Source organism: Dermacentor silvarum, unplaced genomic scaffold (assembly GCF_013339745.2).
Source record: "Dermacentor silvarum isolate Dsil-2018 unplaced genomic scaffold, BIME_Dsil_1.4 Seq641, whole genome shotgun sequence".
In the NCBI taxonomy this organism is placed as follows: Eukaryota; Metazoa; Arthropoda; class Arachnida; order Ixodida; family Ixodidae; genus Dermacentor; species Dermacentor silvarum.
The window spans coordinates 17,925-38,442 of NW_023606561.1; the positions used below are offsets into that span (position 1 = coordinate 17,925).

The 20,518-nt window shown below is 46.2% G+C and overlaps 1 protein-coding gene across 1 annotated transcript in view; it reads right to left on the minus strand.

The window, feature by feature from the left end:
* Positions 1–596: 596 nt before the first annotated feature.
* Positions 597–20,518, minus strand: part of LOC119435351 (protein SCAI-like) — a 57,690-nt gene continuing 37,768 nt past the window's right edge. The window contains 1 exon segment of the mRNA XM_049659808.1: positions 597–732. Within this exon segment, the coding sequence (XP_049515765.1) occupies position 732 (1 nt within the window). The 3' untranslated portion in view covers positions 597–731.

A 20,518-nucleotide genomic window follows, 5' to 3' on the forward strand; every position in this document is an offset into this window, starting at 1 on the left:
AGTGACGCAAGTAGCATAAATGAAACCTGTTTTAGGTGAAATCCACCCAAAAATTGCTACTCCTGTGTGACACCTGAGCCCACACAAATGACTGAACAAGTGTCTGGGCTTACCTACAATAAATACACAACGCTTTCAGATATGTTAGGTGCTTGCTCTCTTGAAGTATCTGAGCCCACACAAATGACTTGGTTCAAGCTGGACAAGTGTCTGTGCTTACCTCCAATAAACACACAACCCTTTAGATACGTTAACTCTCTTGAAGTATGGATTCAAAGTCAAACTTTCTCGCATGCTTACCAAAACAAACATTTAGTTCATGCAACCCCCGCTCAGGTGACTATATCACTACCTTTCCGGGGCACCAAAGCCAAGCAGCCTCATCAGCAATAAACATCACAACAATGCACATGTGGAATAGTTCTCTGCTAGGCATAAAGATGACACGACCTCACAAAGCTGCCCTGCAAGAAAGCCTCCTGACTACTGTCACTATGGAGAAGCTGTTTTCGTTTCTCTCTGAACTTGCACGTGCAGAAGCAATCAATGAGAACACACCTATGCTGCGGGAGCGTATGAGGACACGGCTGGCCTCCGCCATAAAGCGATTAAGGTGACCCAGGGCCTTGTCCCAAAGAGAGACCGGCACATCGACTACATGGCACACGAAGCACAGGGCTGTCAATGGGCTGTGCAGGAACAGTGTCAGCAGGTTGCCCTTGTGCTGTTGATCTGAATAGAAAAATAAGCAAGCACAGCACAGAATCAATGCATTATATAAAAGATCAGAATCCACAAGATGGACAAAGATACCAACACAGGTGAATCCTAGGCCAGGATATTGTAGCGATGTTTTTCCCGATGATAATGTCTTTCGGCGTTTTTCGCGTTCATGAGCGGCTGCATTCGACGCTCTGCCTGGGGCGGAGCATTGCAAGTGGCCACTCACAACGCACATAGCACCACAAGGCCTTAGCTTCGAAAAAGGCACGGCTACAATGAAATTTAGCAAGATGCAAAAAAATTTGCTGTCGGAGCAACTTCACAGTCACAATAACAGAGAAGGGGGGAGGTGGACGAGAAAGAACAAGATAACCCCCCTTTTTTGAGTACTGCAACTAAGATGCAAGACGCGCAATCGTCTGCACAATCGCAAACTTGCACAAAAGGTGCATTTTTTTACAATTTTCCCGTGAAGAAAATTGAAATTAGTGTTGTTTAGATGGTATTGGCAACTAAGGCAAACTGTCAACCCCCCCCCTGGCAGAGATCCTGGTGCGCTACTAGAACATGAACAAGCTTTGTTTATAGATATCATGATCCATGTATCTTTACTTTCTTGTTTTCTTCTCATTTTTCACATCAGTGCCATGATCCGATACTTGCACTACATGAGTGAACAATTGGACAACATCACCATCAATGCATGCTGACAAGATTGCATCAAATGCATTGAGGACAAGTGGGCGCACCTATGTCCTGCGCATTATTTTCACGTCCACACACACACCATTGCCACAGGTGCTTTCCTTTACGTTATTGTCTTTCAACTTTAAACCTGTTGCAGTGAAATCACAAGCAATTTTTTTTGCATATCAAAGCATCATTGAGGCTCGTCATTGAGGAAATGCATTAATGACTGCAGAAGCAGGATGCCTCAGTGCCACATAGTTCACCAGTAATCTGATGACAGTGATATGTTCCTACCTTTACAGCAGGTGTACACTGCTCCATTGTTCAGTGATACATTTTGATAAAAAAGCTTAACACTAGAGGCATGCAAATAGTGAAATATATGCACAAATTAAAATTGAATAGAACAAAGTCAAAACAATGATGTTGGTGTAGAAAGTTTAATGTCAAATTGAATTCGAATTTTAAGGTTCTTTTTTTTTTTTTGTTAAGTGGTCATAATAAACACATCAAAAAGAAAACAAAACCAATCACGGAAGCAAATACAGCAGTTAATGATGCAAAGCTAGTACTATTTGCTATGGGGTAAAAGAGCTTTGACTGAAGACAATATTTGAGAAAGGATAGTGTTATCAGATTTTGTTTGCCCACTGGCCCTGTGAGCAGTGCACAATCCCTTAAAGTGCCTCTCACCAGGCCCCCTCAAGTTTTGGTTCTATACTATATTTTGTTATATATATTTTGTGGTCATATTTGTGATATATTTTGGTTATAATTTGATACAAACTGCTGCCCAGGGAGCGTTCTGCCACAATAACTTTTAACAAATTATGCAGATTCATCACATACATTGAAATCAATGTGAAGCAAGCTTCAGTCAAGCAGAGTTATTATACCTATAAACTAATGATTGATTGTGTTTACCTTTCATCCTCTACAACATGCAACCTCATGCAACTAGTAGGTTTATGTTTATCCACTACAAAGGTAACAACATTAATCTAATGCAATTTTTATGTTCATGCACTACACTGTGCTGAAATGCAAACACCAAATCAGGTGGGTCCACAATGTGAGATGTCTACGCAGCCAATCGCAGCTGGCTATTTGTGTGCTACAGGTGCTATGAGAGTGTGACATGGAAGCAAGATGATGTTGTATGCATGTGACATCATTTTGTAAGAGCGCCAAGTGGCCCCTTTCAGGAGTACAGCACATAGGCTTGTGTTTGAATTTTCAGCTGTTTTAGCGCCATACATTGGTGTAATACTTTGCAACACAATCAGCACATGATCTATGGCCTGTGCTTGTCTGCTTGCAATGTTCAAACATGGTGAAAAGCCCTTTAAAAAAAATTTGGCACCATATTATCATGTAGTGACAGTGAACAACCACCAGTTGCACAACGCAAGTCACAGAACTACCTGTTTTAATGGACAAACCTGTGCCCAGCAAAACAAACAGCACAATGATGGTGGTGAGCACACTCGTCGATCGTCAAAAGCTGATCTGCGGGTCAAGCGTGTCACCCTTTATACATGACTCATCGAAGGTTCCAGTATAATCGCTGGTGCTTGCATACCTTCCAGAAAGTACAACACTGTTCGCATTGTACATACAATCTGATTACACAAAGTTCAGCGAGAGCATATACAACAGATAGAATCAACGATAACGTTAGAGTAAGTTCCAAATATCGCAGGCGTGTCTTGCGCTGAGCGATAACTTTAAGTTGTTGGCTGTTTGCAATGTGCAGCATGAGACAGATTTTCCATGCCAGCCAATATATCGCGAAATGAAAACACTTATAGAGCTGCCGCTCAAATTTCGCATTAGAGAGTATCGTAATCGTCAGTGAATTTTTTAACATTTAAAGCATTCATTGTCAGTAATACAAGGGATGATTTCCTTTTTTTTTAAAGGAAATATATATATATATTTTTAAATAAAAATTACCTGCTCTCATTATCTCTCTCTTTCTCTCTCTATGTGTATAATATAGAGGGAGAAAGACAGGCTTTTCAAAATAATACCATGGGTAAAAATTTGTACCCATGTTTTAATGTTTAAACATTAATGCACATATGCAATATACAATTTGATGCCTTAAGTACAATGCTACGGAGATATGTCTACAAAAAAAAGAAAAAACTGTTTTGCCAAGCTAGCAATTCTCTCAAATGACTGAAAGCAGAAGAGAAAAGTCACAGTACCTCTAAGTGCTAACAGAACACCCAATCTTCTCCAAATGTTCTACAGCCATCAGTTGCAGTAAAAGAAAACCCCGGGTGAGACATGAGCAAGAATAAGGATCCAAGGAGCTCAATGTTTTTTTTTCTTTGAAAGTTTGTCTTGTGGCATAAAATGTTTGGTGCGTGTAAGTTCTTATGCATGTATTTGGCCGTTATTACGTACAGCATACTTATTGCTTAAAATTGTAGTTCATATTGTTACGGCGCAACTAAGAGTGGCGCCAAAGTCAGAAGACGACGATTTGACGTGTCGAGGTGTAATTGGTCTCGACAGCCATCTGTTACGTCCGACAGCCATCAGTTACGTCCGATGCAAACTAACAAGGACCTATGGCACGGACCATAGATCCACAGATGGTAGTCAGGTGGGCGGCTTGGGTGTAGCCCCACTTTTGACAGGTCTCTTCTTTTTTTCAAGTTACAGCTTTACAAAATCACAGACAATGAAGCCAGAGAATGCATAAGGGAATCTATATGTGTGACGTGAGCAGGAGGTTGCGGACGGAGACAAACATGGTCGCCCGAACACTGCCTTTTATTCTTCATCTTCCTCCTTCACCACTAATGCACCGCGCCAGCCCTGTGCGTTTCGTCACATATGCTATGTTTAATTGAAATGTAAAAATATTGAAGTACAGGAAAACATGAAAGTGGATGAAAAGATAACTTGCCCCAGGTGGGAGCTAAACCTACATCTCTCGCATTATGTGTGCAGTGTTTTAACGCAGGAGCTCTTTCATCCAGAAATCTTTTAGTTGACTTTCATTTTCCCTTTACCTTCATGTTTACATTTCAATTAAACATCACAATTAACTTCTCGTATGCTATCTCTGGCTTCACTATCCGTTACTTCGTATGCTAGTGAGACAAGAAACTTGACTTAGCAAGTATATGGTGATGAAGCATTATTGAAAGCCATGTCTTTGAATGGCATCAATGATTTTGGGAGGGCAGAGATTCAGTGCAAGATGATCCCAGGCCGCCTTGCAACGTCATACACTGCTGCAAATGTCGAACATGTGAGGCAATGATTGCATGGAAATCGCCATGTTACTGTTCAAGATTCCTTTATTCTCCAAGAGAAAGTAATATTCTTCCTGCAGTGAGCATGATATCAGGAAATCTGAAATCGAACAGGGATGTACTTTACCAGATCGTACACAACGATTTAGAAAAACAAACTAAATACAAAAATCGTCCCTCACACACTGACAGGTGAACGGATAGAAACCAAATGAACAATTGCTGCGAACTTTTGGAAGGGTCAGAAGTGATCCCACATTTGCGTTAAGTGTCAATGCTGGAGATGAAAGTTGGTGTTACCAGTATGACCCTCAAACAAAGTGACAAAGCGATACGCCGAACTGCCGCCCTTCCAGCGGCTACAGCACGAGATGCTGCCTCCTTCCTGATCCACCGATTCATACTGCGTCACGGTCCACCCCAGGAGCTACTCAGCGATCGAGGCCGTGTCTTCTTGTCGGAAGTCGTCGAAGCCATTCTCAAAGAGTGTCACATCGTTCACCGCAAAACTACTGCGTACCACCCACAGACAAACGGTCTCACAGAGCGATTTAACTGCATGCTCGGCGACATGCTCTCAATGTACACGCTGCCGACCACACAAATTGGGATGCCATTCTGCCCTTCGTCACCTACGCCTACAATATCGCCCCTCAGAGTACTACTGGCTTCTCACCGTTCTTCTTATTGTACGGCCGCCAATCTCACACGCGATCGACACGATCCTTATATACAGGCCAGACACGTCTGAGTATACGCCTATATCTGCCAAAGCCAGACATGCTGAAGAGTGTCGTGACCTTGCCCACCTTTACTGCAAATGAACAAGAGCGGCAGAAGAGCATCCGCGGTGACAACACCACTTCTGCGCCCACGTTTTTCCCTGGGGCGCTCATCTCTCAGTCCCTACCACCGCAACTGGACTCTCTTCGAAACTACTGCCCAAATACGAAGGCCCCTACCGTGTCGTCGAACGCACGTCCCCAGTAAATTACCTTATCGAACCCGTTGAACCATCTTCGGACATGCGCCGTCGAGGGCGCGACATCGTCAATGTGGAGCGCCTCAAGATATACCATGACCCACTCATGATGACAACCTGTTAAGTCGCCAGGCGGCTCCCTTTTCACAGCCGGGGTAATTGTAGCGAAGCGTTGGAACTCTGAAGTGGGTCGTCCGCTCCAGCGCGTTCTAGTGGGTCGTTTTCTTCGGCTCTTGAGCGCCGCTCGTGCTGAGAGTCCGTGCTGCGCTTTTTGGACTGTCGCTCTTGCGCTGCTTTAAGTGCCGTCCAATAAACACCCTTATACGACGAATGGTAAGGTCACGGTTTGCCTCGCTCTAAAGAAGTTAAACAACTATGGAAAGCTGAGGCATTGCTGTCTGTAGTTTTTTTATGCTAGAGGCTTAGTGCACATCTGCCTCAAGGACAAACAATAAACCGCAACTTTTATTGATGTGCTAAAACGTTTTCACCAAGCAATTCTTCAGCCCTACAACAAGTGGTGAGTGGGCAGGTGGGAAGTGCCAATTCGGTGGTGTGAGAGAACATTCAACGAAATCAGCTGTTGGTAAAATGATGCGGCCCAAGCACACACACCTTGACCACGGAGTCAACGATTCGATCAACAGCGGTCAAACAAGGGACGTCGCGGAAGCAATGTTTCGACAAGGAGGCTTGTCTTTATCAGGATTTGGTTTTGCCTGTCAATGATTTGTCACTTTAAAGGGCCTGACAACGGGCCAGAATGTATGTGAGGCGTTGATGGAAATGAAATGACATGATTTTAGTGATTGAATCCAACATGCCGTTCGTGATTTAAGTAGGAATTATAATTTTAAATTGGCAAAGAAATATTAAAGACCAGTGAGTGGCGTAGCCTGGTGGTGAAGTCTTACGTCAGATGTAGTATATGAGTACGCAAGTCAGCCGTTAATACGTAAAGCATACTTATTGCTTAAAATCGCAGTTCATATTGTTGCAGTGCAACTAAGAGTGGCGCCAAAGTCAGAAGACGACGATTTGAGGTGTCGAGGTGTAATTGGTCTCGACAGCCATCTTGTTTGTATATCGTTGCCTTCCTTGTAAATAGTGTAAATACATCTTTATGTGTGACTTCCGCACATAACAATTGGTGGAGGTGCAGGGTAATCAACACAAAAGCGCCAACTGCCGTCCTTCTTCTTGACAAGAACAACAGGGGACGCCAATGGACTGGAAGATGGCTCAATAACGCCTTTAGTCACATTTTATCGACTTCTCGTTGTATCACTTGTCGTTCGGCACGTACGCCCTGTGCAACGGTATGGATTTCCGCAAAGTAACAGTATATTAGGCTTTTACACTTTATTCTATGTGTATTATGAAGTAAAAAAAGTGCATGCTAATGAGCGAAGCTGCCTTCGTGGTAAGAAGTGGAGCAGCAGATCTGTTAAATGCATTGTGGCGCAGAGCAGGTTTGCATAAGCAGGTTTGCAAGTTAGTACCCCGAGTTCTGTGGTCTCTGTGAGATACAAAATTTCATCAACGAATTGTGCTGTGAATGGGTGCCAGCACTGCAATCATAGCTCTACTGGCTCATCCTACCACTTAGCTTGGCTAGGATAAAAAAACGAGCCTGGCACATGCAGCCAGCAAAAGCATGTCCTTCGAGATCATTTTGTTTTACTTGGAAGGAGCCATCGCTGGGGCATAGATTTGGACACCACCTATTATTGTAAAAGTAATTCCACGCTTCAAAAAACATGAACCGCAGGAACATTGGCTTGATAAACAAAAATTGCTCTCTTACAGCTAGAGCCTCACTTGTCGTCTGCTTCCCACCAAGTCGACGTATAATCGCTATCGCGCTCAGCTATCACTGTTTCAAGCATGTTTCTTGAGCACGAGACTACTGCTCAATGCAAATCAGAAACTCTGATAAAAAATGTTTCGCAGCGTTTTCCGCATTACCACTGTATGATTGGACACTCGGACCAGTAAGCTTGCCGTTGCACTAAAAAAAATGAGGAGCATAAAAAATTGATTGTCAGTCCCTTTAAGAAAACGTATATATTGTCACATTGTAACAAACAGTCCAACGAAGATTAACGACATAGCGAAGGGCACACAAGAGCACTAACTCGCAAAAGCATCTTTACAAGTTAGTAGTGTAAAAAGCCACAAGGACGGACAGGCAGGAAACAAGACAAGCATCAACTTTCAACATTATGTTTTTGAAAATTGGCAGAATGTCAAACAACAACCGACAAGGCTACATCACCCCTAGTTGCAAAAGCACATTGACTAATGGAAACCCATCACATTGAGACAATAAACAAACACAAATAAGGCACTTTGAAACACTATAAATGCATGCGCGATAACACCTATGAACATGGAAAGTAAACAAATGCATCACACAAGCATTTGCACAATCAACCAAACAACACTCTGCCAACTGGACAATCAACTAAATCGATACATGTTCTTGCAAAAAAATGCAATTTTCTTCTGACCAAGCAAGACCAAAGGATAATTAATGCATGAATGTCTTTCCTGTTTGATAAAGCTTCCATAATCATCACGTGGTGGGAATGCCCTTCAGCGTTTTGGAGCAGCCATTGGGTTGCAGCCAAAATCTAATTTTGGAGCACCTACTGCTGTGTTTGGAGCAAGTGTAAGAATTCCAACCCCCCGTGGTTGCTTAGTGGCTATGGCGTTGCACTGCTAAGCATGAGGTCGCGGGATCGAATCCCGGTTGCGGCGCCGTATTTTGATGGGGGCAAATTGCAGAAAAGCCTGTGTACAATGCATTGGGTGCACGTTAAAGATGCCCCAGTGGTAAAAATTAATCTGGAGTCCCCCACTACTGCATGCCTTACAATCAGATCGTGATTTCGACACGTAAAACCCAAGAATTTAATATAATATGTAAGCCTTCCACAAAAAGCGCACACAGAATACGAAATATAATGTAGTGTTCTCTTTAGTTAACATAATCTCTAGTTACAACGAGTGATTCACCGCAGCAGGCTACGACGGCAGCAGCGAGCATACATTCACAGTGACATGCTACCGGCGGCGCAGTGCAAAACCACACAAGGAACATTAAAGGGACACTATAAAGAGAAACACCTTTCGATTTCGTGGTGTTAAGTACATTATTAGAACTCCAAATGAAGGTTACAGTTCTCAATAAATTTTGTGCCAGCATACCAGTGCTAGCTTGACATCCAGATTTCAAAGTACTTTTTCGTACTTGGGCCATTGTGAACCTGTAAAGCTCTAGAATTTGGAAAGTAGTCTTCCGCCCTTCTAGGATGGAATGAAGTACAACTCCACCAAAGAATGATTATCTGGGACCGAGCAGTTCCCATCAAAATCTATGATGTCATAGTGAGCTTGGACGGGAAATCCAATGCGAGTCACCACCTGTCTTTCGTTTTTACGTCTCTTCGGGCTTACGAAGCCTGTTTTCATGGTAAGAGGGGCTGTTTTTTTTATTTATATAAGTAATTTACTAGTGCAGCTGAAATTAGCTTTCTTTTATTTTTTCCATTAAGGAAGGACTACTTCGTAGGTTCGATATAGTACCACATATTTTGGATTTCGTTTATGTACCCCTATCAGGGCAGTGCGAGCACACAATGTTCTTTATTCCGCTACTGATATACACTCGTAGGAAAGGTGTTATTGTGACTTTGGGGTTGGTGGACGAGAGACGGACTCTTGGAGCACACGAAGAGGGAAATGAAAAGCTTTATACAATATTACAGATAGCTGAAAATAGCGAACGTAGCTGTAAGAGCGCACCAGACCGACGGGGCGGCTGGTAGCGACTCTCTCTAAGAAATGGGGGCGGTTCTGCCTTAAATCCCTTTGGCGAACTCCTCATCGGCAGAAAACAAGGTGGGGGGCGGCAAAGAAAACAGCACAAAACAAACCATTTACAACACGAGTTAAATCTAGAAAATCCCCAAAGTCATCAGATAATATAATTCCTAAGTCCAAAATATTTACATTAAGTCCATCGAAGAGGCCACGTCACCTCGTCGTCGCGGCTTCCGGCGACACGTCGTTGGGCCCGTCGATGCGTCGTAGACTCGAAGTCGCTGTGTCCGACGTTCGGTCCACGGTTGGCCTGGTTCGGGGTCAGGACGGTAGGGTGACCGAGGCGCCTGGATCGCCCGATCGACTCCGCTAGCCTGCGGATCGTAGCCGCAGGGAATCCGGGAAGCGGTGCCGTCAGCCTGTAGCTGCGGCTTCCGGTGGGACGTCCACTCAGCTCGCGGGTCGTGGCCGCGGCAGCTGAAGAACAGCTTCCATTGGGTTGCCGCCGTCTCCGTGATCCACCCGTCCTTTCCAGCCTCCAGCTCCTTCTGCCTGTCGTCGTCCCAGAGCGTAGCTGGGCTGCTCTCTTCGGCCGACGACCCCCCGCATCGCATTCCTCGTTTGTCACGGGAAAGTCTTGGTGCTGCATACCACCGGCCTCCTCAGTTTGACCCACGGGACGGGATTGGCACTTCCGTGGAAATTTGAAGGTCATCAGTGGATGTTTCAAGCCCAGCTACAGGGCAACCACCTCAGAAGAAGGCGGGGGGAAGGGAAGCGCTTGTTACCTTGATGATACGCATGCGGCGTGCCTATCGCAGCCCGAGTCCAACTTTCTCGGCTTGCGCCTTCATCGTTTGCCCTTGCCACGGCTTGCAAAGCTTGTGGTCTCGGAGCTCGTACTCTCAAGTATGCTGGCTTCTCGTCACAACGATATCGCTCCGGTCGGCAAGACCATGATAGGATCGTGGTCGTCGCTAGACGTCTATGCCTTTGACAGAGCATGACTGCATCCGACGCCAGCTGAGCTAGCCAGCTCACCCTACGGTCTGTCCTCGAGAGGCTTGGCCTTGTTGCTATCATCTCAGCCTTCGCAGTCAGGCTGACTTAAAGCATCAAAATTCCTCAACAAAGCCCTGTTAGTCTTGCTGTAATCCCGTGCTTCTTCATCGGACAATCGCACCAGAGAACTTGTGGTTTTAGCTGGGAGCAACGTGACCGACTTCTAGGACCAGAGGTCCCGGTTGACACCACGTATCCCAGCTGACACTTCTTCATACACTCGTTCAAAATCAGAGAGAAATACAACGATATCTTTGCCTGTCCTGAAGGTGTGAAGATAGCCTCGGGCTCGCTGCCATTGAAGCACTTGAATTTCCCGATCAAGCTCCTTCATCCTAAAAGCATGCAGTCGCGCTGCCTCTCGCTCACGCCTCTCAGCTTCAAGCTCACATTCACGCTTTTCTGCTTTTATCTTTCGCTCTACAATCATTTCCCAAGCCTCGTCAGCTTCCTCGACTGTCACGTCCTCTGCCTGCATCACGTCGAGAATTGCTTTCCTTGTTTTTGCGGAGCTGGTGGAAATACCCAACTCCTCGGATATTGAATGAGCTCCTGAACTTGGATTTCCTCCATCACGATCTCGTTCCTCGTGTTGCTTGCCTACTAAATTTACACCTACTTCAAACTAGAATCGACTGTTTAAAAAAGCTAAATGTAATCATAGTCTACCAAAAAAAAAAAACTTACCTAACATCTGCCTGTGCTAGAGAGGTCTGGCGACATGAAAAGCAAACATCAAGCACTCAACCAGTTAAAGGGGTTGACGCCGGTCGGTTTCGTAGCGGCCATCGAGCAGTGTAGCAGGCGTCTGCGGGCCTCGTATCTCACAGTGTGACATCCGCTGTTGAGATACTGATTCGCCAATAACATAGCTGCCATCCACTATTGTGACTCGGGGTTGAGGACGCGAGATGGACTATTGGAGCAGACGAAGAGGAAATGAGTAGCTTTATAGAATATGTACAGATAGCTGAAAATAGCGTACATGTACAGTTAAACCTGGATATAACGAAATTGACAAATTCCCGAGAAACTTTGTTTTAAAGAGGATTTCGTTATATGCAGGTTCGGCACAAAAATTCGAAGAAACGCTTATAAGTAAGCAAAAGGGTAACTGACGGCAGAGCTCACCCAAAACATTAATTTCGCAGTAAAAAACTGCGTGATTTTGCTTTTTTTTCCTTCGGCAACATCAACTGCAAAAGGAGAGTGCCGGCTTGGCGGGCTAGGCTGGCTGCAGCAAACAGCGGGATCAGGTTTGAATGAAGGGAGGGAGAAAGGTCACACCCGCAGCGGCAAAATCACTGGGTTGAGGGATGCAGGCCCGCCTCGCGCACGCACGCACACGTGCGCTCGCTCTCGCCTCGCAGTAGCCGTGCATTCGAGCGTGCATTCGAGCGCGCCTAGCGCCATGCCGCCGTTCGCATTCCGTCGCGGCGAAGAAGGTGCTTCTGGTTGCTGCTCGCACAAAAATGACAAAATTTAGGACGAAATCTCTAGGTAATCGGCGGGAAAAATTTTTTATTTCGAGGGGGTCTCCCGCTGCCACTTCGTTACATAGAGGTCTCAAATACATGTGCTTCTATGGAGTAATGGCGGGGAATAGAAAAACTTCGTTATATATAGGAATTTGTTATATGAAGCATCGTTATAAGCAGGTTAACTGTAGCTGTAAGAGCGCACCAGACCGACTGGGCAGCTGGTGGCGACTCTCTAACAATGGGCCGGATCTGCCTTAAATCCCTTTGGTGACTTTCTCGTCGGCAGAAACAAGGAGGGGCAGGTGCGGACATCCCGTGCGTCTCATTCCTCTTTCGTCGGGGGAAAAGGGGGGGAAAAGGCTTGGTGCTGCATACCACCGGCCTCCTCAGTTCCACCCACGGGAAGGGATCGGCAGTTCCGTGGAAATTTGAAAGTCGTCAGTGGATGTTTCAAGCCCAGCACAACGAAAACCACCTCAGAAGAACCCGGGGGGAGGGGGCTCGTCACCTCGATGGTAGGCACGCGGTGCGGCAAAACACCATGTGGGGCTAGGCTACATGCTCGTTCGTGTTTAACTTTTCTACTACGAGCTTTGCGAAGACAAAGTTGACGAAGAGCATGAGACGCAGTCTAGTACCTGATCACCGTGCGTTTGATTGTAATGCCGAATGCCAACTTCAACGACCTCAAATTTTCTGAAAAAAAAAAAAAGTAATACAGTGCCACTAATAAAGTTGCAAGCAAGCAATAAGTACTGTGGACACTGATCCCCTTTTATTGCGAGAGCAATTATGTAGACACTCCAGGCGTATTTCTGCCATCAATATGGTGTTCCATATAAAGTCCAAGGGCGATAAAATCATCGCCGTGCGCCATATGCTGTATGTGTGAGTGACAGCATGCGAGGGTGAGCCGACGATGTCAGCTAAATTTTGCATGCGCAAGGGAGGAAAGAGGGGAGAGGAAGCACCCCGTCTTCCGTTGCGTGCAAGGCACCGAAGGGGGGGGGGTGGAGAAGAGGAGGGGGGGGGGGGGCATTCTACTCCAGCGACTGCTGCGTACGGTGCGGCAGCACAGGCACTATCTTGAAAGCGATCTTCCATCGCATGCCAAGCCCCAGGAGAAGGGGAGGAAGGGAAGGGCGTTCTACTCCGGCGGCTGCTGCGTATGGCGTGGCCACATGGTCCCTATCTTGAAAGTGATCTGCGATGTGCACCGTGTTTTCGCCGCTTAGTTTGCATTGAAGCGAGGCAGTACGAATGTTAATTCGCTCACTGCTGCTGCCGCGCTTCCTCACTCCAGCGTTCTGACAATGAGTTTCCGTGGTCATCGAGCGAGATGTTTTCATGTTTGCTTGTGCGAGCGTGACACCATGCTTGTTAATTTAGTTAGTAAGCGAATGTTTACAAGTTTATACGGCCGATAAATCTACTATCCTTACTTTCGCATAGCTGTCTACTAATTTGCTATCGCAATCGATGCTTCGCCTTTTGGGCGAAACTGTGACTTTATTGCCTACAAAGCATCATCGCGCATCAGACCACGATGCATAAACTACTGCTATGTCTAAATCAGAGCGCAAACTACTTGGACAAAACTAAAGGCACCAAAAGAGACAAGACACAGTGCTGTCTGAGTATTTAGGGCTCCGATTTAGTCATGCCTGCATAACGACTCGCCCATTTTTTGCTTCTGAAAACTCCTGCGTTGATCATGACATCGCAGAGCCAGCATGGCCACCCAACTCATTGTAGCCTCATGCACGCCTCACGGTTGGCATATAAAAATAGGAATCAATTCAATTCTGTCAGCTGTCACAGCGCCAGTCTCACTGGCTGTAACACCCTGAACGAATGCGGCCAATGAATGCAATGGCGCCACAGTTTTATTGCATGGTAGCTTCCCAATTTTCGCACCGCTGAAACTACATTGTGGCGCAGCAGTGCATTAGGTGAAACACACACTTTAAAGCAGTATGGAGCAACAAATTCCAGTGGCTGCAGATTGGCATAATTGAAGCAGCATTTCCACAACTGTCATCACTTGCGGCCTGGTTGATGTGGCAAAATAAGATGACTGTCTCACTCATGACAGGACAACAACCACATTTGCAACAGTGAAGGGGCACATGTCAGCTCCCCACATCTGTAGATTCAGTCATGCATACATTTCATGCTATCAGAGAGCCAGATTTGTGTTTATGTGTTCTCTGTATATTATTGCGATAGAAATTATATGGACACTCAAAGAGGATTTCTGCCGTCAGCGTCGCCGTCGCCGTGAGGTTCTGTATGACGTCAACGGCGATGAAATCGTTGCCGCGTGCCTGACGCTGTATGTGCGAGTGAAAGAGCGCGAGGGACGCGCGCTCTCATGGGGAGCGAACGCACAGTGGAGAACAAACGCACATTCTGCGCCATGCTCCCTGAAGGGCTGCAGAATTAGGCGCCTCTTTCCTCCTTTACAATCACCATATATATAAAGCAAACGCGACTTCTTCCGTCGCGCGAAAGGCCGTGGGGGGACGGGACGGAAGGAGGGGAGGCGACGTTTAGCTGCAGCACCAAATGTGTATTTATATAAAAACGTTGCGAGGCGAGAAGGTGGTAAAGACTTCCGACGCTGCTCGACGAGTTCCCCGTTCTGATCTCATCGAAAACCTCCGAACCGCCCCCAGAGGCTCTGGCAACAATCACCAACGCCGCGCGCGATCGGTGCGAATGCGGGCAAAACAGCGACGGCGTCGACAACAGTTCTGCGCATTGCTAGTGCTGCTGCATGTCCAAGTTTATACAACTGATAAAACTAATATCCTTACTCCGTATAGCTCTCTACTAAGTTGCTATCGCAATTGATGCTTCGCCTTTCGGGTGAAACTGCAACATTTTTTACATACACTTGTCTCAGCAAACATGTACTTGCGAGCCAGCACTTGTCCATGTCCATGATGTGGTTCGCCTTTATCATGCCGCTCATTCACAATAATCGTAAAACTTTCCAATTTTCCCAATATTTGTGCCATGCTGGAGCAAGTGAAGCTCCATGCCATAATTACTAAACTGGCCACTACCTACTGAAGCAAGGTCAGCAACACACAATGTCTGAGTGCACCTTAAAATGCAGTGTAGAACGCTGTTAATTGAATCTCTTGAATCTCAGCTAATTATATAATTCTATATACATACATACTTAGTTTAATTGATGTAAAGTATTGATATGTCAGAATCAGCTTCATAACTGTTGCCACCATGACATTTCACTGAAGCCAACACATTCTTCCCTGTTGCTACCTTGTAATTAATCATGTGTTAGCTCCATTAGGCAGCCTGTATTAGAGCAGATTAAAGACAAGGAAGTTAAAGTATACTCGGGCAGACAGAGAATTCATGGGCACTGAAGGGAAAAAAAAATTCTGTTCATGCAGCAACTGAGTTCCACTTAATAGGATGGCAGGTTAGTAGAAATGAGCAGTGTAAGTCACATGAACTTACGCAATCTCAAGAACTATGAGAAAAAAAAAAAACTCAAGAACGAACTCAAATTCAATAACCAGTAGAGGCAGTGAAAGTGCATTGTGCTGTTGATCAACGCTACATATCAACCATAAGATTATTGTAACTTTTTTCAGAGTGAACCAGATCTCTGAAATGAATTAAAGTGAAAAAAAAAAAAAAGATATTGCTTGAACTTAACAGTAAAGAATACTCCCCCACAGCAGTTCACACAAACACACATATTTATGCATTACAAGTGAACATTCTGCAGCTAGCAAGAGAATTCAGGACAATGTGTAGGGAAAAACATATTTTAGCAGTTCTCTGTACCAAAGGACTGTGCCACCTTTAGCATAGTGATATGTACTACACTCGTACCTTGTTATAACAAAATTCTATATAATAAAATAATGGATATAAGAAAGTAAATGCACATCTGCCTGAAATCACCATAGAGATCCATGTATTTCAAACCTAATTTTAACAATGTATAATTGTCTTGCCGATGAATATAATGAACTAGATTCATCTCCAAACACAAAAATATCCAACCGTTCCACACTGAGTGCAATCTCGGAGGCTTTGAGGGCAGAAAGGTTTGCTGGCCTCCTGGTTCACACAGCAGAGCACGAGGTCACGTGAGAGTGGCAGAAAGCTTCATAGTCAGCACGCTATGTTGTGTGCCCCATGCTGCTCGATCATAACAGATTTCATTCACATGGCAGAGTGCTAGCTCTTCTCTTTGACCGTGTCGCTGTTTCACCGATTTCATGACAATATGGACGAGCCAAGTGTACAGTAGAAGCGAAATACCATCACATTGGAACAGAAGGAAGCTATCGTAAAGGTTGTCACATCAGGTGCTAAGAAGTCGCAGGTTGCACACATTGAAGACCATTCTGCTGTTGTTTTTATTAAGATTTTATTGCATACATTGCCACGTAGCGGTTCAAAATTAATTTTTCAATTGTGGGGTTCTACGTGCCGAAATCACGATATGATTATGACGCGCCTTAGTGGGGGGACTCCGGATTAATTTTGACGACCTGGAGTTCTTTAACGTGCACCCATTGCACGGTACACAAGTGTTTTTGCATTTTACAACCATCGAAATGCGACCGCTGCGACCAGAATTCGATACCGCGCCCTCGGGCTTAGCAGCTATTGCAACTTCGGGGTGGAGGACGAGAGACGGACTGTTTCAGCAGACGAAGAAGAAACGAAAAGCTTTATACAACATTTACAGATAGTGGATAATAGCGTACATGTAGCTGAAAGAGCGCATCAGACCGACTGGGCAGCTGGTGGCGACTCTCTCTCACAAAAGGCCGGTTCTGCCTTAAATGCCTTTTTGGGCTCCTCGTAGGCAGAAGCAAGGCGGGGCAGATGCTGACGTCACCCTTGTCACATTCTTCGTTTGTCGCGGTGATCAGTCGTGGGGCTCAGAAGAATGCAGTGGGGGAAGCGCCCGTCACGTCAATGAAGGCACGTGGTATGGCACAATACAGCGCAACTCCAAAGCCACTTCACCATCATGGCAGGTGCCGCGTAGCAGTTCAGTGAGCCACAAGGCTATCTTTTTTCTTTTTTGTTTTAAAACACCCGTGTACTTAGATTTAGGTGCACGTTAAAGAACCCCAGGTGGTCCAAACTTCCGGAGTCACTACGGCATGCCTTATAATCAGATCGTAGTTTTGGCATGAAAAATCCTATAATGTAATTTTTTTTCGCATGTTTTAAAGTTGTGCACCACATTTATTGCAGTAAAGGGCAATAATGTAATAACAAAGTAATTTCAGCTCCCCCTCAACTGCATTATACCAGGTTTGAGTATATACAATCGAACCCACTTATAACAATACCAGTTTTAACAATATATCGGATATAACAACGAGCAGCTAATGCACCATCAACTTTTGTACATGTTATATGGTGAAAATAAACAGAGTAGCCAGATTTAAATGTTATAGACGATAATGCAGTATGGGAACATTGTAGTAGACAGACAGACAGACAGAGAATTTATTTAGGTTCTGAGGACCATACCGCTCAAGGCGGTAGAGCAGTGGGCCACTCCCACGTCGGGACGGGTAGACCAAGCCTCACCGCCACGTCATGGGTCCTCTGGACGGCCCTGAGTTGATGTAGAGAGAGAGAGAGATAAAACTTTATTGTGTCCATGATGGGGTCTGGGGGCGGCGAGGGTTGGGATACCAACCCCCGAACCTCCCCTTCCTCAGACGGCGGCCAGCCCTTGCTTTCTGGTGGCATCTTCGGCCATCCGGATGGTCCAGAGCTGCTCTTCTGGGTCCAAGCTGAGCAGCAAAGTCTCCCACTGCTCAGCCGTAGTTATGATGCGTGTAGTGTTAGTGCGGTGGGTGTTGGGTGTAGCTTTCGGGCATGCCCAGATGATGTGATCAAGGTCAGCGCAGGCCTCGCAGGCTTTGCAGAGGAGGCAGTATGCATTGGGGTAAATGCGGTGGTATAGCACAGGGTTTGGGAAAGTTCGCGTCTGAAGTAGTCGCCAAGTGGTGGATTGTGATTTATTCAGTGTTTTGTGTGTTGGGGGATTGATGTCTGGGCATGCTGGATCAAGGGCTTCGATGAACTGGCTGTGGGAATAAAGACTAGGGTATGACCTGGTATGAAGCATGCGGAGGATAGATGCCTGTGCTGTAGAGAGCTTCGCGTGAGCAAGGGGGAAGACCCTCCTGCTTAACTGATAATGTTTGATGATCTCATTAAAAGTGAGGAGAACGTCCTTAGACACCGCTAGATTGGAGTCCAAAGATCCCCCAGGCTGCCCAGTGTGGTAAGTTTGCACGCTCGGGCGTGGGTGATCTCGTTCGAGTTGGCCATGGAGGACAGATGTGATCCGAGGTGAGCCGGAAACAAGATGATTGTGTGAGGAGGAATATCCCTACGACTTAAAATGCGAGTTACTTCAGCTGATACCGATCCGGACGCAAAGGCCCTGACCGCCGCTCGTGAGTCTGTGTAGATCTGTTGCTTATAATCTTCAAGGAGAACGAGGGCGATAGCTACCTGCTCAGCCTTAGCGGGGGTGGCGTTACTGATAGAAGTGGAGTGGAGAACAGAACCTGTGTGATCAACCGTGACGGCCGAGAAGTTAGCCGATCGACCGTACTGAGCCGCGTCTACGAAGCATGCAGACTACAGGTTTGCACGAATGTCTTTGAGCAGGGCTTCACTCCTGGCCCTCCGACTCCACACATTGTGCTGCGGGGAAAAGGAGAGACCGTAATGTAAGCGCTTTGCTCCTTAGTGAGATTATGTTTGCGTTCCTCTTTTAGAGCTGGACCACATCCTAGGACAGCCAGGATGCTCCTGCCCGTGGCCGAGGAGGAGAGCCTGGCCATCTGAGCCGCATGCGTTGCCTCGATTATCTCTTCCAACGTGTTGTGAATACCCAGTTGTATGAGGCGTTTCGTGCTAGCTTGAAGGGACTCCTAGCACTCTCTTGATGCTCTTGCGAATCATGAGATTGAGCTTATTAGTCTTTACAGACCCTGCCAGCAGTGCATGGCAGCCCAATGTAGGTAATGTAGCCGATTAAAAAATTGTGGAACAACCTTAGTATAAATTATCCTCCCTGAGGCCTCCTTGAGAGTTGGAGACTCCAGTGATAAGCCGAACCTTGCTTTCCGTTTTAGCCATGAGCTTGTTGATGGTCTGCCCATTAGTGCCATTAGCCTCTATAAGCATGCCAAGAACTCTGATGACCCCTACCTTAGGAATGAGATGACCAGAGTTGGTGCGAAGCTTTATATTGACGTCCGAGAGGGGGACCCAGCCCTTAGGTTTGACATCCCTTCTTTTGGGTCTATACAGCAAAAGTTCCGACTTGCTCGAAGAGAGTCGGAGTCCGGTTCCACTAAGGAAAGCCTCGGTGTAATCCACAGTCCGTTGGAGTGCCTCCTCTACTCTGCCCTCGCTGCCGCCCGTACACCAGATGGTGATATCGTCGGGGTAAAGGGTATGACGTATGCCCACGACTTGTGCGTGCCTCTTGGAGAGCCCACAAAGAGCAATGTCGAATAAAAGTGGTGAGACCACCGAACCTTTGGAGCCAAGAACGAGTGGTTCTGATTTGACATCTCCTATCTTAATCATGGCCCTTCTGCTTTTGAGGAAGGAGCTGATCAATGCATGGAATCTATGCCCCAAGCCAAGACTAGAGATGGATTTGAGAATATGCGTGTGCGAGAGATTGCCAAAGGCTTTCTCCAGGTCAAGGCCCAGGATTGCCCTGACATCTCTCGTCTGCACGTCAATAATTGTTTGATCAACATCATGGTGCCCTGGGTCGAGAGTGCTGGCCGGAAGCCAATCATGTTGTACGCAAAGAGACCGTGCTCTTCAATGTGTTTAGAAATGCGGTTGTTAATGACATGTTCGGCCACCGTGCCTCTACAGGATGTAAGCAATATGGGCCTGAGATTAAAGAGACCCAGGGGGCGTCCTGGTTTCGGGATAAAAATGACTGATGCCAGTTTCCACGATTCCGGGACGGCTCCCTGTTCCCACACCTTGTTAATCGCATCCGTGAGCGTTAGTATGGAAGCATCATCCAGATTACGAAGGAGCCTATTAGAGATCCCGTCCGGGCCCGGGGCTGATCGCAGATTCAGTCCCATGAGGGCCTCCCTCACTTCAGCCGTGCTGAAAGGTTCTTGTAGATTCCACGTGCAAACCCTCGTAAGGAGGATAGTCGGCGTCGCATGAGAGATCAACCGGCAGATATGTTTCCGCGAGTATTTCTAGTATTTTTTGTTCTGGGTGTTCCTGTTTGGCCACATGGAAGATTTTGTCGATTGCCCCCCTCTGGTTGGGTTTTGATTTTGATTCATTGAGCAGGTGCTTCAGCAAGTTGCACTTGCCCCCTGTGCGCATCTGGCCATCAACCGAGTTACAAACCTCGTCCCACTGTTGCCTAGAGAGTGCCTGACAGTGTTCCTCAA